Below are 13,772 nucleotides of genomic sequence, written 5' to 3'. Positions count from 1 at the left end.
TTTTAAAATGATTGAAAAAGCTTTTGATGACAATGTTTTTGAAACCAATCCTTAGTAAAATGTGGAAAAACACTTGAATTGTTTTTAGAACCCAAAAATATTTCTCTAAAAACGTGTTCATTCATTTTAAAAGCGTTTCTAAAGAAACCTCACTTCAAATTTAATCCTCCACTTAATCAACATGAAAGGCCCACAAAGAAAAGAAAGAAATCTTGTCTCTTTTTTTAATTTTTATGATAGGCACATGTAATCTATAAATATGCTTATACTGACAATTTTTTAGGAAAAATATCATGTAAGCTCCATTTGTACATTATTATTAGCAAAGTCAAAACCAACTCTAAAATTATATATTTATTATTCTTACTAAACTATATTAACAAAAAAATGTTAGACTTATTACCAAATTTGAATACCAATCAATTGATCACATTAAAATTGATCAATATATAATTGGGTGACACTTGAATATGTGCAAGATATATATTTAATTTGTGTGTTACAACGTAAGCGGAGAAAGACTGTATAATGGTACTTTAGGTAAAATATTGATGAATAAAACACTTTAATATAGTTTTTTTTTTAAAGGGGATCAATTGGTGGCTTCGTCATGGCAGTCTGCCTTTTTGGGAATCGGGAAAGCTTATAGAGGCATTTTAACCTCCCCCTAGCCACCATCGTGTGATTCACTAGCACCAGAAATCAATCCCAGAACGTACCGTGCGTAATATGAGCCAATAATTCATTTCCAACCACTAGGCCTATAATTTATCCCTAAATACTTTAATATATTTGAATAGAGTAACAGAGAGTAGCGATGTTACAATCTCACTCAAAAAAAAAAAAAATTAGTTGGGGAGGGGGTTCTAGAATTTGTATCTCATCCAAAATTGGGACTAGTTTCATGTTGATAATTTAAGCATCCAGCTAGAACACATGCATCTTGTTTGGAAAATGTATCCAGCATTATTGTGGAATATTTTATGAACTTGCTTTGCGCATTGCACTCCAAATGCATTTATTTTATTTTGTTGTTCCACAGTTGCACTCCGCAGGATTATTTTTATTTTTTATTTTTTTTTTATTATTTTTATTTTTATGTTCCAATAAAAAAAAGTATTTAAGTAGAGAAGATCTTAAGCACTTTCATTATATCGATCCAAATTTAAGAGCTTTGATTTGCAAGTAAAATACCCCAAAATCTTATGATGAAAGTGATCAAAGCTTATCTGAATCAAATTATGTTTCTAATTGTCGAAACGCCCTATTTTTCTTTTTTCACTTCTCTCCTTCTATGCATCCTGGTGATTTTTTGGAAGCGATCCAGAGCCAGAGGCCTGAAGTTACCCCCAGGGCCATGGAAGCTGCCGATTATTGGAAACTTGCATCAAATGGTCGGTCCACTGCCACACCACACATTGAGAGACTTGGCCAAGAAACATGGACCCATCATGCACCTTAAACTGGGTCAATTAGAGGCCGTGATTATTTCATCTGCCAAAGCTGCCCGGGAGGTGTTGAAGACACATGAGCTTGCATTTGCGCAGAGGCCTATTGTTCTGGCGGCAGAGGTTATGTCTTTTGGTCAAGGAGGTATTATCTTTGCTCCTTATGGAGATTTATGGAGATCGCTGAGAAAGATTTGCATTTTCGAGCTACTAAGCGCCAAACATGTGCAGTCTTTCAGATCCGTAAGAGAAGAAGAGGTACGGAATCTTATGGAGTCCATTGGCTCAATGTCTCACAAGGGACTTGCCATCAATTTTAGTGACAGGTGCTGCAGCTTCGTAAATGACGTAGTGTCAAAGGCGGCATTTGGGAAAAAATGCAAAGACCAAAAGGAGTTCCTTTCGCTACTAGACGAATCATCCAAACTTGCTAGTGGGTTTGATCTTCCTGATTTGTTTCCTTCACTCAGTTTTCTTGGGTTCATTACTGGGTCGATCGCTGCTATGAAAGATGTAAAAAGCAAGCTCGGTACGATTCTCGAAAATATCATCAACGATCATAAGATCAAACGATCCAAAAAGGACTTGAAGATCAGTAATACTAGTACTACAGCAGGCAATGACAAAGCAGAGGAGGTGGAGGAGGGGGAGGAGGGAAATTTTGTTGACGTCTTTCTAAAACTTAAGGAGTCCAATAAGGCGGAGTTCAGCTTGACAACCAATCAAATCAAAGATGTCATTCTAGTGAGTCATGTAGGCTTGCTTTGTTGTACTGCAGACATCACTCATCACTTTATAAAAATATACGAAGGGGTTTTATCACAAATGGTTGCTTACGTTTTTGAAACTCATGATTTTGGTCTCGCACATTGAAAATTAATTATTGTCATGCTACGCATTTTGCCCCACACACCAATGTCTTCCTTACGGTCTAACTCAGTAAAAAAAAAAATTTGTTATGTGCAGGACATCTTCGCTGCAGGAAGCGAGACTTCAGCTACAACCTTAGAATGGGTAATGTCAGAGTTGATGAGAAACCCAAGAGTCATGAAAAGGGCTCAAGCTGAAGTGAGACAGTTAGTCCTCCAATTTGAAGGAAAGAAAAGCAAAGTTATTGAAGAAAGAGATGTTCAAAAAATGGACTACTTGAAATTGGTGGTGAAAGAAACTCTAAGGTTACACTCTCCAGCCCCTTTGCTCCCAAGAGAAGCAAGGGACACGGTTCAAATTGGCGGGTTCGAATTACCAGTTAAATCAAAAGTAATTATTAATCTATGGGCAATGGGAAGAGACCCAAAGATATGGGGAGCAGATGCTGAGTGTTTTAAGCCAGAGAGGTTTCAGGGTTCTTCTGTTGACTTTAAGGGTTTTGACTTTGAGTTCACCCCGTTTGGGGCCGGCAGAAGAATGTGTCCAGGCATGTCGTTTGGTGTTACCATGGTTGAACTTGCTCTTGCTGAATTGCTCTACCGATTCGATTGGAAACTGGCGAATGGGATGAATCCAAACGAACTTGATATGACGGAGATCTTTGGAATGAGCTGTAAGAGAAAGAATGCGTTGTACCTAATTGCCACCCCACATTTTACTTCAGTCGATGAGTCAGAGTGACTCGGCGTTTTGTTGCCATGAATGGCCAACAAAGCTAGCACCATTCTGGTGTATGGCTTTAGGTTTGAATTTTTCCTTTACAGAATAAAACATGTTTTCAGTCCACCAGTCTTTGTAACTTTCCACTTCCGTTCCCATATTTTCTAGTGCAACGATTTTCTTCATCCTTGCAGTTTGCAGATTGTTTAAATCCAGGCTTATTTTTCATGTAGTACTTGCGTAATAAGGCATGATTAATGCAATGTTAATTCAATATGTCATCCCTAAGAGCAAGTCCACCAGGAGTGGATTGCCCGGCACCTAGCACCCAAAACAGGTTGGCCCCAGCTAAATCACTCCACCCAACCTAATAGGTTGGCACTCAGCCCAAGCCAGGCAGGAGACCGGCCCAGAATCGACAGACCCACATGCCAGGCCATCTGACGTCAGCCGCCCATCCATGTTGCCAATTTCAACGCCAGTTCTTCCCACAACCTAGAGGACGAGGTTTCAGAAAAATGGGGAGCAAATTTGGGACGGCGACGGTGGTGTTTTTGTGTGTATAGGTGTGTGTGGGTGTAATTTATAATAATATTTTATAAAAATATCAATAATTAATAATATTTTTTTATAAAGTCAGAAATTAAAAATAAAATTATTATGTTTATTATTTTATAATAATAATAATAATATTTTAATAAAATTGACTATTCTATTTTTTGTTAGGGGTGGAGATGCATTTGGCCTATTACTGTTCATTGGGGTCTATCACTGTTCACTGTGTGGATTAAATAGGCTGGGTGCTGGTGCATTTTTTTAAGGGTGGACTTGCTCTAAGATGTAAGCTTGTTATTCAGATATGTATGATCAATAATACATGTACTCGTGAGTGTTCTACTGCTACTCTTCTTGCTTTTCTTCTTCCAAAATTTGTTGTCCATAGCGATTGCCTAAGATGACGAATAAGAAATGAACTTGCTTAGTGTACGACCGGCGTCGGGAATTAGAGGCCAGGGGTAGCTCAGCCTCAAGATTTCACACATTAACAATTAAAGCTATTAGTCAATGACGTGATCACGATCATACTCAATCTGCACTGAATTTGATGATTATTTGGTTTGTTAGGCAGACAAATACAAAAATGATTATGATAACATATTCATCGATCAATGATTCCAACTGATGTTCTTTTATAGTTGTTGCATATGAATAATCAGTTCGTAATAGAATAATAGAATTTTATCTCACTAAGTAAGGTCGATTGTTTGAATCTTAGAACGCTATTACGCTTGATTTTAATAACATAAAAGATGCCATGCATCATACTGTATTAGTGTGAAAAGAGGCTCTTGAAAACAAGTTTAGAGTGTTGGTGGGAGGGGCAAATCATCTATAAATATGCAGATACTGACAAAATTTTAGAGAAAAATCATATTAGATAAGCTCATTTTATACATTATTATTCACAAATATATAAACCAAAGATGTTAGACTTATTACCACTTGTGGTTATGGACAAACAAGTCAGCTGCCTAATTGTAATACCAATCAATTTGACCACATTAAAATTAATCAATTATTGATTGACACTTGAATATGTGCAAGCTATATATTTTATTTGTGTGTTACAACGTAAGTGCACAACGACTTTATACTTATACAATTAGGTAAAATATTGATGAATAAACACTAAATATAATTGAGTAGAGCTAACATACAACCTCACTCCAAAGGTTTTGTCTAGTAGTTGGGGAGGGGGATCCATAAAAATTCATTATGATACGTTGAAAAATAGAAAATTGTACAGGCTAACTTAAGCATCTTGTTTGAAAATCTCTCATGCATTATTATGTGATATTTTAAGAACTTGCTTTGCACATTTGCACTCCAAATACATATATTTTATTTTGTTGTTCCAGTCCAAAACTAGTATTTAAGTTGAGAAGACCTTAAGCGCTTTCAACATAGGGAGTTTTAATAAAAACCCCGCGGTACTGTTCACTTTAACGAAAAACTACATTTTTACACTAAAAAGTTAATCCTGGTACTATTCACTTTACCCTTTATTTTGTCGTTATCATTAAAACTCAAAGTTTTCAAGCCCTTTTCATTAGTTTTCCTTTCAACATATCAATCCAAATTGAAGTGTTTTGATTTGCAAAGCAAAATACCCCAAAGTCGTATGATGGAATTGATCAAAGCTTATTTGGATCAAAATATGCTTCTAATTGACGAAACGCCCTATTTTCCTATTTTCACTTCTGTCCTTGTCTGCATCCTTGTGATTTTTTAAACTGAATTTGATATGAAGAAAAACTTGAATAAGGCAGTCTAATCAAATTAATAATTACACTGTTACAAAAGAACATGCTCAAGTTTACGGTGAGACATCTCTACTCAAATTTACCTCCTTTATTAGATTGGTTAATTAATAATTGGATAGTGTTAAGGAGATTGTATATTTAAATTATATTTTGTAAATTAGATGATGTGATTGTTGATGATTAAATTATTACTTAAGTATTAATTAACGTAATTATTTCTTATTGGTGACAAATCATAGTTTGCAAAATTGATTAAAAAATTGATCAACCTAGCATTATTCTTCATAATTACCACTTGAAAGAGAGAGAGAGAGAGAGAGAGAGAGAGAGATATGAATAAAAAAAGGTCTCCAAATCAATTATTTAAGTTTAAACCCGAAAAAAAAAAAAAACCCAATGGCCCAATTGCCCAATAGACTAGTTCAGAAAAATCAAGGCCCAATATTAGAGGAAGCAAGAATTTCTTAAATTCATACATATTTCTATTGTTTTGTTTATGATAGTTGTGGCATCGCTTCTTCAGTCTCAAGCTCGTCGTCATCCTTTTTCAATGGCAATTTGGGTTCGTCACAGACATTTCCTTGACAATTCGAATTGCGCGCAAGAAAGGAGCTAGGAATACTAGCAAGCTCACCGTCGAGATTTCCTGTGACCTGGCCGCCGAGGTTTACTTCATGAAAGACAGCGTGGCATAAAGGTACAAGGTATTATATATATGTATACAGAGAGGTGTGATTAGATAAATTAAGAATTTGAAGTAGCTTTGGTGATGGTAAGAATAGGGGAGAGTTCAAAATAATATCATATAAGCTCAATTTGTAGATTATTATTAACAAAGTCAAAACCAACTCTAAAAATATATATTTATTATTCTCATTTGCGCCAGGAATCAAATCTAGGACGTGCAGAGCGTAATATGGGCCTAGGATTCATCCCCAACCACTGGGCCTGGAATTCACCCCTAAACACTTTAATATAATTGAGTAGAGTAACAACGAATGACAGTGTTACAATCTGACTCAAAAGATTTTGTTTATTAGTCGGGGAGGGGGTTCCATAATTTGTATCTCTTTCGACATTGGGACTAGTATCATGCTGATTATGTAATTCAAATGGTAGTGTCATTCACATATCTCCTTTTACCTCTCACGTATCTTTTTTAATTTGTGATAAAAAAAAACATAATCATCATGGACGTGTAGCAAGTAAAAAAAGGGGAAAATTGCACAGGCTAACTTAACCATCTAGCTGGAACACACAGGCATCTTGGTTGGAAAATGTCTCCAGCATTATTATCTAGTATTTTATGTACTTGCTTGGCACATTGCACTCCAAATGCATTTATTTTATTTTGTTGTTCCACAGTTGCACTCCCCATGATTATTTATTTTTGTTTTGTTCCAATTCAAAAACTAGCATTTACCTTGAGAAGACCTTAAGCACTTTCAACATATCGATCCAAATTTAAGTGCTTTGATTTGCAAGTAAAGTACCTCATAGTCGTGATGAAATTGATCACAGCTTATCTGGATCAAATTATGGATCTAATTGTCGAAGGGCCCTATTTTCCTGTTTTCATTTCCCTCCTTGTCTGCATCCTGGTGATTTTTTGGAAGCGATCCAGAGCCGAAGGCCTAAACTCACCCCCAGGGCCATGGAAACTGCCGATTATTGGAAACTTGCATCAAATGGTCGGTCCACTGCCACACCACACATTTAGAGACTTAGCCAAGAAACATGGACCCATCATGCACCTTAAACTGGGTCAATTAGAGGCCGTGATTATTTCATCTGCCAAAGCTGCCCAGGAGGTGTTGAAGACTCATGAGCTTGCATTTGCGCAGAGGCCTATTATTTTGGCGACAGAGGTTTTGTCTTTTGGTCAAGGAGGTATTATCTCTGCTCCTTATGGAGATTTGTGGAGATCATTGAGAAAGGTTTGTATGTTCGAGCTACTGAGCGCGAAACGCGTGCAGTCTTTCGGATCCATAAGAGAAGAAGAGGCACAGAATCTTGTTGAGTCCATTGGCTCAATGTCTCACAAGGGACTGGCCATCAATTTTAGTGACAGGTGTTGCAACTTCGTAAATGACGTGGTGTCAAGGGCAGCATTTGGGAAAAAATGCAAAGACCAAACGGAGTTCCTTTCGCTACTAGATGAAGTAAACAAACTTGCTAGTGGATTTGATATTCCTGATTTGTTTCCTTCACTCAGTTTTCTTGGGTTCGTTACTGGGTCGATCCCTGCTTTGAAAGACATACAAAGCAAGCTCGGTAAGATTCTCGAAACTATCATCAATGATCATAAGACCAAAAGATCCAAAAAGGACTTGATGATCAGTAGTACTAGCACTAGTACTACTACAGCAGGCAATGACCAAGCGGAGGAGGGGGAGGAGGAAAATTTTGTCGACGTACTTCTAAAACTTAAAAAGTCCAATAAGGCGGAGTTCAACTTCACTACCAATCAGATAAAAGATATCATTCTGGTAAGTAATGTAGACTTGCTTTGTTGTACTGTAGACATTTCATCTTTGTCGTCATTCATCACTTAATGAAAATATATGAAGGGGTTTTATCACAAATGTTTTTGGAACTCATGATTTTGGTCCCGCGCATTGAAAATCAATTATTGTCATGCTACACATTTTGCCCCACACACCAATGTCGTCCTTACGGTCTAACTCAGTCAAAAAAAATTTGTTATGTGCAGGACATCTTCGCTGCAGCAAGTGAGACTTCAGCTACTACCATAGAATGGGCAATGTCAGAGTTGATGAAAAACCCAAGAATCATGCAGAAGGCTCAAGCTGAAGTGAGACAGTTAGTTGTCCAATTTGAAGGAAAGAAAAGCAAAGTTATTGAAGAAAGAGATGTTAAAAAGTTGGACTACTTGAAATCGGTGGTGAAAGAAACTCTGAGGTTACACTCTCCACTTGCTTTGCTCCCAAGAGAAGCAAGGGACACAGTTCAAGTTGGCGGATATAAATTACCAGTTAAATCAAAAGTAATTATCAATCTATGGGCAATGGGAAGAGACCCAGATATATGGGGGGCAGATTCTGAATGTTTTAAGCCAGAGAGGTTTCATGGCTCTTCTGTTGACTTTAAGGGTTTTGACCTTGAGTTCATTCCATTTGGGGCCGGCAGAAGAATATGTCCAGGCATGTCATTTGGTGTTACCGTGATTGAACTTGCTCTAGCTGAATTGCTCTACCACTTCGATTGGAAACTGGCGAATGGGATGAATCCAGACGAACTTGACATGACGGAGAGTTTAGGACTGACCTGTAAGAGAAAAAATGCTTTGTACCTAACTGCCACCCCACATTTTACTTCACTCGGTAAGTCACAGTGACTTGACGTTTTGTTGCCATGAGTGGCCAACAAAACCAGCACCATTCTGGTCTTTCAGGTATCAATTGTTCATTCACTTCTGTATTCCCTCTTTTACAGGCTAAAACATGTTTTCAGTCCCATCAGCCTTTGCAATGTTCCACTTTCGTTCCTATGTTTTCGAGTGCAACGATTTTCATCCCTGCAGTTTGCAGATTGTTTAAATCCAAGGCTTCTTTTCATTTGTACTTGCGTAACAAGGCATTATTAATGCAATGTTAATTCTTTAATAATAATATGTTATGTATTCCTAAGATGTAAACTTCTTATTCAGGTCAGTAATATATGTACTTGTGTGTGTTCTTTTGGTGAATGCTACTTCACACGTTGATGATATATACTTCATACTTGTGGGTATTCTTTCAAAATTCGTTGTTCACAACGATTGCTTGAGACGACAAATAAGAAATAAACTTGCTTAGATTACGATCTGAATCACCGTTGGGAACCAGAGGCCAAGGGCAGCTCAGCCTCAAGATTTTACACATTAGCAATGTTAAACATAGTTTAAGAATTTTGGATATTATAGATATTGTATTTTAATTTCCACTCATTCAAAATCTGTGCTGAATTTGGACAAATTTTTTAGTACTAGGAACACAAACCACGCAATGCATCATCTCACGTGCAGTGAACGATATGGTTTATATGTCCAATGAAAGACAAATCCGAAGACTTTTTTGTATATGGCCTCACCCAACCCTTTTCGGTTCCACCAAGTAAGACAACCACATGTGCGGCTACCGGACCAAAACCCTCTCGTGGATGTGGGCTTATAGCTTAAGCCCAATGGACTAAGTACAAACGGCCCCAATAAAAAATTAGAACGCACTCGGCAGTGATACCCAATCAGCAGCCTCCAGGATAAGGTTTTCGCTATCTTTTCCTTTTCTCTTCTTTCTTCGTCCAAAGCTATAAGCTTGGCTGTCAACAAATTCACACTCTTCTGTTTACAAAACTTAATAATTTCTCAGAAATGGCGGTTGCGTCCATGAGTTTCAACATAGTCGGAGCTTTCAGAGGGCTGTCTCTCCGCCCAACATCCACCTCCAGCTCGTCCTCCTCCTCCTTCTTCAGAGGCGATTTGGGTTCTCTGCAACTGGGTCCCAAGCTGTCGTTAGCGTCGTCGGGCCCACAGAGACTTCCATTGACGATTCAAAACGCGCACAAGAAAGGAGCTGGGAGTACCAAGAACGGACGTGATTCCAAAGGCCAGAGGCTCGGCGTCAAGATTTACGGCGACCAGGTCGCCAAGGCTGGCTCCATCATTGTCCGCCAGCGTGGCACCAAGGTAACTTCGATTTCACCCCATTTTTCTGAGAAAATTGGTTATTATTATTTTGTGGCATGGTAGGATTTAGGAATAATTAAAAGAATCGGTACTATATTATATTTTTCTTACCCTTTATTTTGTCTGTTAAAATTCAAGGTTTTCAAACATTTTTCATTGGTTTTCTTATAATTAAAACTAATTTGAGAAGGAAATGAACTGTGTCGAACTTGAATTTGGGTACTTGAAGCTAGCGATTGGCAATGGGTCGTGTTCGGGTTTACTTGTTTATATGTGCGTCGTGTTCATTTTGTTTATAAATGCGACTGTATAGAGAGAAAAAAAAAAAAGAGAACGTGTGGAAATCATTTTCATTTTGGCACATGTAGAAATGTAGAATGTTGTTGTGACTTCTGGGTTTGTTTTGGCATCAAATTATCAGTTCCATGCGGGGAAGAATGTGGGGCTCGGCAAGGACCACACCATATTCTCTTTGATTGATGGCATGGTTAAATTTGAGAAGTTTGGACCCGACAAGAAGAAGGTATGATCTGTAGTTCTGAAACCCGTCATGGTTTGTGGTTTGATTGTCTGCGTGTTGTATGCTAACACGAATCGTTGATTTGTATTGTCCGCAGATTAGTGTTTACCCTCGAGAAGTCCAGCCGGAGAACCCCAACAGCTACCGGGTTAAAAAGAGGGAGAACTTCAGGCTACAGCGTGAACGTAAGAAAGCGAGAAAGGAAGGCTACATCCTTCAAAACAAACCCGAGCTACTACTTGCTTCTGCTGGTGCTGCAGATGCCAATCCAGTTTGTTAATTTCTCGATTCTATGTTGAGCAATCTTGCAGTTGCGTTTGCCTTGCTTTTCCTTTTCCCTTTTGTAAAATTTTATAAGAACACTTTCGCCGGAAAATCTCAAGTCATGTATTGAGTTTGCAATTTAGTACCTCTCGTCTAGTGATCAGTTGAGTCTACAAAATCTCACTACGATTCTCCTTTTCGTTCTCTATATGTTCGAAGATGATAGAACAGAAATGAATCTCCAACCCGAAGGGGTCACCGGACACACAGAACTGACCAAAGTAAATAAATAGAGCTAGGCCAAATTTTTGAATTGTAGTGGAACAAGATAAGAGGGTACAATCTCAACTGCTTCAGAAACGTCATTTCAACTAGCTTTGAAGAAACAAATGTCTAAAACACTGATTAACATCACAGTGCCCGCGACGGTAGATCTTGGCCCGCCTTAGCGTTCACTGCCAAATTTTCATCTACTTGAAGGTGCCAAATGACCTGCAGCACAAACATTAAATTTTACCGACGCTTAATTGGCGAAACAATGATCAAGAACCTTAACCTAAGTAGAAATCCTGTGATTCCCTTGATTTACGACTACAAGCATTCCCACGTAATCATACATGATGATCAAACACTCGGAAATTGGAACAATTCGCATGTAAATCTGTATAAAACCAATCACATTCGACTCGCAGAATCCAATCATTCAAGTTACATAAAACAGATGGAACACCGGTGCCAGTGTGCAACTTTCTCAAGCAATGAATTGCCTTCATATACAAAATTAGATTGACTCGGTGTTTTGTTGCCATGAACGGCCAACAAACCAGCTCCATTCTGGTTAATTAGGTATCAATTGTTCCTTCACTTGTGTATTCCCTCTTTTACAGGCTAAAACACGTTTTCAGTCCCATCAGTCTTCGCAATGTCCCACTTTCGTTCCCATATTTTCGAGTGCAATGATTTTCATCCTTTCATGCCTGCAATTTGCAGATTGTTTAAATCTAAGGCTTTAGCGCGCTCTTCCGGTTTTTTCATTTAGTACTTGCGTAATAAGGCATGATTAATGTATAATATGTATCCCTAAGATGTAAACTTGTTATTCAGATCAATAATATATGTACTTGTGTGTGTTCTTTTGGTGAATGCTACTTAGTACGTTGATGATACATACTAATCCTTTATTAATATATGTCAATACTTGTCTTTCCAATATTAAAAATGTCTGAAGCTACAAAATTCCTCTCCCTATTACTATACTGCTACACTTCTTGCTCTTCGTCTTCTTCTTTCAAAATTTGTTGTCCACAACGATTGCCCGAGACGATGAACAAGACATGACTTGGTTTGAGTAAGGTCGGGGTTGGCGTTGGGAAGCAGAGGCCAAAGCCGGCTTGACCTCAAGATTTTACACATTAACAATACTAAAGCTATCGGATCGTGGTCATACTTAATCTTGACTGCTAATTATTCAGTCTATTAGGCAGACAAATATTAGTTAATCACATATCAAAGAATGGTTAATTTGATGCAAATTTCTGATCTTTTTTTTTTTTTTTTTTTTTGAGTAATTAAAACTAAAGTAATACAGAGTCATGTTACACAATCAAGAGTCACCGAATGCAGTTGCTAAAAACATGCTTCCAAGAAAAATATGGCATTCATCAAAAGATTACAAACTCTCGAGACATTTGTTGGGCGAACCGGACTAACTAGTTATCTTCTCTGTAGTCTGGATTCTCTTTCAGGATAACGAACCCTTCCAAGATGGGAGACAGGGGGATATACTTTTCGGTAGCCAGCTCCGCTCTATCACCCGCTGCAAGAAGAACCGGTGTTGAGTGGGTCTGGAAACCCGTGATCGTTTTGGGACGACCAGCCTGGCCAACCACATCAACAGCTTGTCCCACTCGAACAGGGACTGACAGTGGTTTGAGATTCTCGTCCACAGTCAACAACATTCTCGGCTGCATTGCCAAAGTAATAAAGTAGAGAATGTAATGATATTTAGCCAGAATGATGGCTTTCATATCAAGACATGCATGCAGCACGGTAACGATTCCAGCAAGTGCCGTTGGTGATAGCAAGAAGCGATCAGAATGGTATGGATTCAGAGTTAACAAACCCTTTCCTAAATGAACAAGACCTTGAGCAATTCGCACGCAGAAAAGAAGGCTGGCATCTTTGTAGTAATAACTTGAAAGATTGCGAAGCATGCCAGCTATTCTAGCGTTGTTGGTTACCGCACCTAGCAAACCTAAGGAAATCACTGCAGCCATTGCTACTTCTGAATCTGTATCGTGGCTAAGCCTGCTTAATGTGTCCATAACGTTGACCTTTGGATTTGATATGCAAAGGAGACCAGGTGCAATGGAACTGCCCGATGGATATTTTGTTCTCCGTACTGTAAAAGATGCTCTAATGAATGAATCGCCATTTCAACTCCCAATTCTTCAGCCATTGATATCATAGCAACTCCAAGAACTGCGGGTCCCTGGTGAGTTTCATTCTTCTCAAGATGTTGTGAACAATGACCGAGAAGGTTTTGGACCTTAAGAACATTGCCTGTTCCTGCATAAGCACAAGAAAGCAAAGTCATATCACAATGCTTTCTTATTTTTTCATTAAATGTCTTTGAAACTTCGGCAGTGGCCTCCACAATTTCCTGCCTCCCAAGGTACAGAAGTCCAAGGCTGAGGGGAATCAACCGAGCAAGGGGCTCCCCCAACTCGGAGTCACTTCGGTCCATTAGTGCAAATATGATTGCCTGAGCAACCTCTTCATTGTAGGAACCAACGTATACCAACCCCAATGAGATTGCAGTAAATGCAACCACGTCAAGGGGGGCTTTTGCATCATTAAGTATAGGAGTCAGCTTACTACGTATCTGCTCATTCTGAGAACTAGCATATGCAATCCCAAGGCCCATTATAGCACCAATC

General features: G+C 38.4%; 4 protein-coding genes and 1 pseudogene across 6 annotated transcripts in view; 3 read left to right on the top strand and 2 right to left on the bottom strand.

Moving 5' to 3' along the window:
• The first annotated feature begins 1,090 nt into the window (after window positions 1-1,090).
• Window positions 1,091-3,314, top strand: LOC103936796 (desmethyl-deoxy-podophyllotoxin synthase-like). Its single transcript, XM_009346668.3, has 2 exons — window positions 1,091-2,192; window positions 2,415-3,314. The coding sequence occupies exons 1-2, from the start codon at window positions 1,206-1,208 to the stop codon at window positions 3,057-3,059; spliced, it is 1,632 nt and encodes a 543-aa protein (XP_009344943.3). The 5' UTR covers window positions 1,091-1,205; the 3' UTR covers window positions 3,060-3,314.
• A 3,373-nt stretch (window positions 3,315-6,687) lies between these two features.
• LOC103960984 (desmethyl-deoxy-podophyllotoxin synthase-like) overlaps window positions 6,688-13,772 on the top strand; it is a 15,711-nt gene continuing 8,626 nt past the window's right edge. The window contains exons 1-2 of one of the 3 annotated variants that reach the window (XM_018650811.2): window positions 6,688-7,851; window positions 8,076-9,060. In XM_018650811.2, the coding sequence (XP_018506327.2) occupies window positions 6,868-7,851; window positions 8,076-8,720 (1,629 nt within the window). In that variant the 5' untranslated portion in view covers window positions 6,688-6,867 and the 3' untranslated portion in view covers window positions 8,721-9,060. Of the gene's footprint in view, window positions 7,852-8,075; window positions 9,061-13,772 lie in introns of those variants that run through there. The other 2 variants (XM_048578809.1, XM_048578808.1) reach the window with 2 other exon arrangements.
• LOC103960879 (50S ribosomal protein L27, chloroplastic-like) lies at window positions 9,632-10,978 on the top strand. Its single transcript, XM_048578812.1, has 3 exons — window positions 9,632-10,049; window positions 10,471-10,572; window positions 10,667-10,978. The coding sequence occupies exons 1-3, from the start codon at window positions 9,735-9,737 to the stop codon at window positions 10,847-10,849; spliced, it is 600 nt and encodes a 199-aa protein (XP_048434769.1). The 5' UTR covers window positions 9,632-9,734; the 3' UTR covers window positions 10,850-10,978.
• LOC103936779 (zinc finger protein 511) overlaps window positions 11,897-13,772 on the bottom strand; it is a 14,990-nt gene continuing 13,114 nt past the window's right edge. Inside the window, exon 5 of the mRNA XM_048578810.1 lies at window positions 11,897-12,057. Within this exon, the coding sequence (XP_048434767.1) occupies window positions 11,939-12,057 (119 nt within the window). The 3' untranslated portion in view covers window positions 11,897-11,938. The remainder of the gene's footprint in view (window positions 12,058-13,772) is intronic.
• Window positions 12,469-13,772, bottom strand: part of LOC103936798 — a 2,764-nt pseudogene continuing 1,460 nt past the window's right edge.

Source organism: the organism of the source record quoted next, unplaced genomic scaffold (assembly GCF_019419815.1).
Source record: "Pyrus x bretschneideri cultivar Hongxiangsu unplaced genomic scaffold, Pyrus_bretschneideri_v1 Contig13, whole genome shotgun sequence".
Classification (NCBI taxonomy): domain Eukaryota; kingdom Viridiplantae; phylum Streptophyta; class Magnoliopsida; order Rosales; family Rosaceae; genus Pyrus; species Pyrus x bretschneideri.
This window is presented reverse-complemented; position numbering and strand designations above follow the sequence as displayed.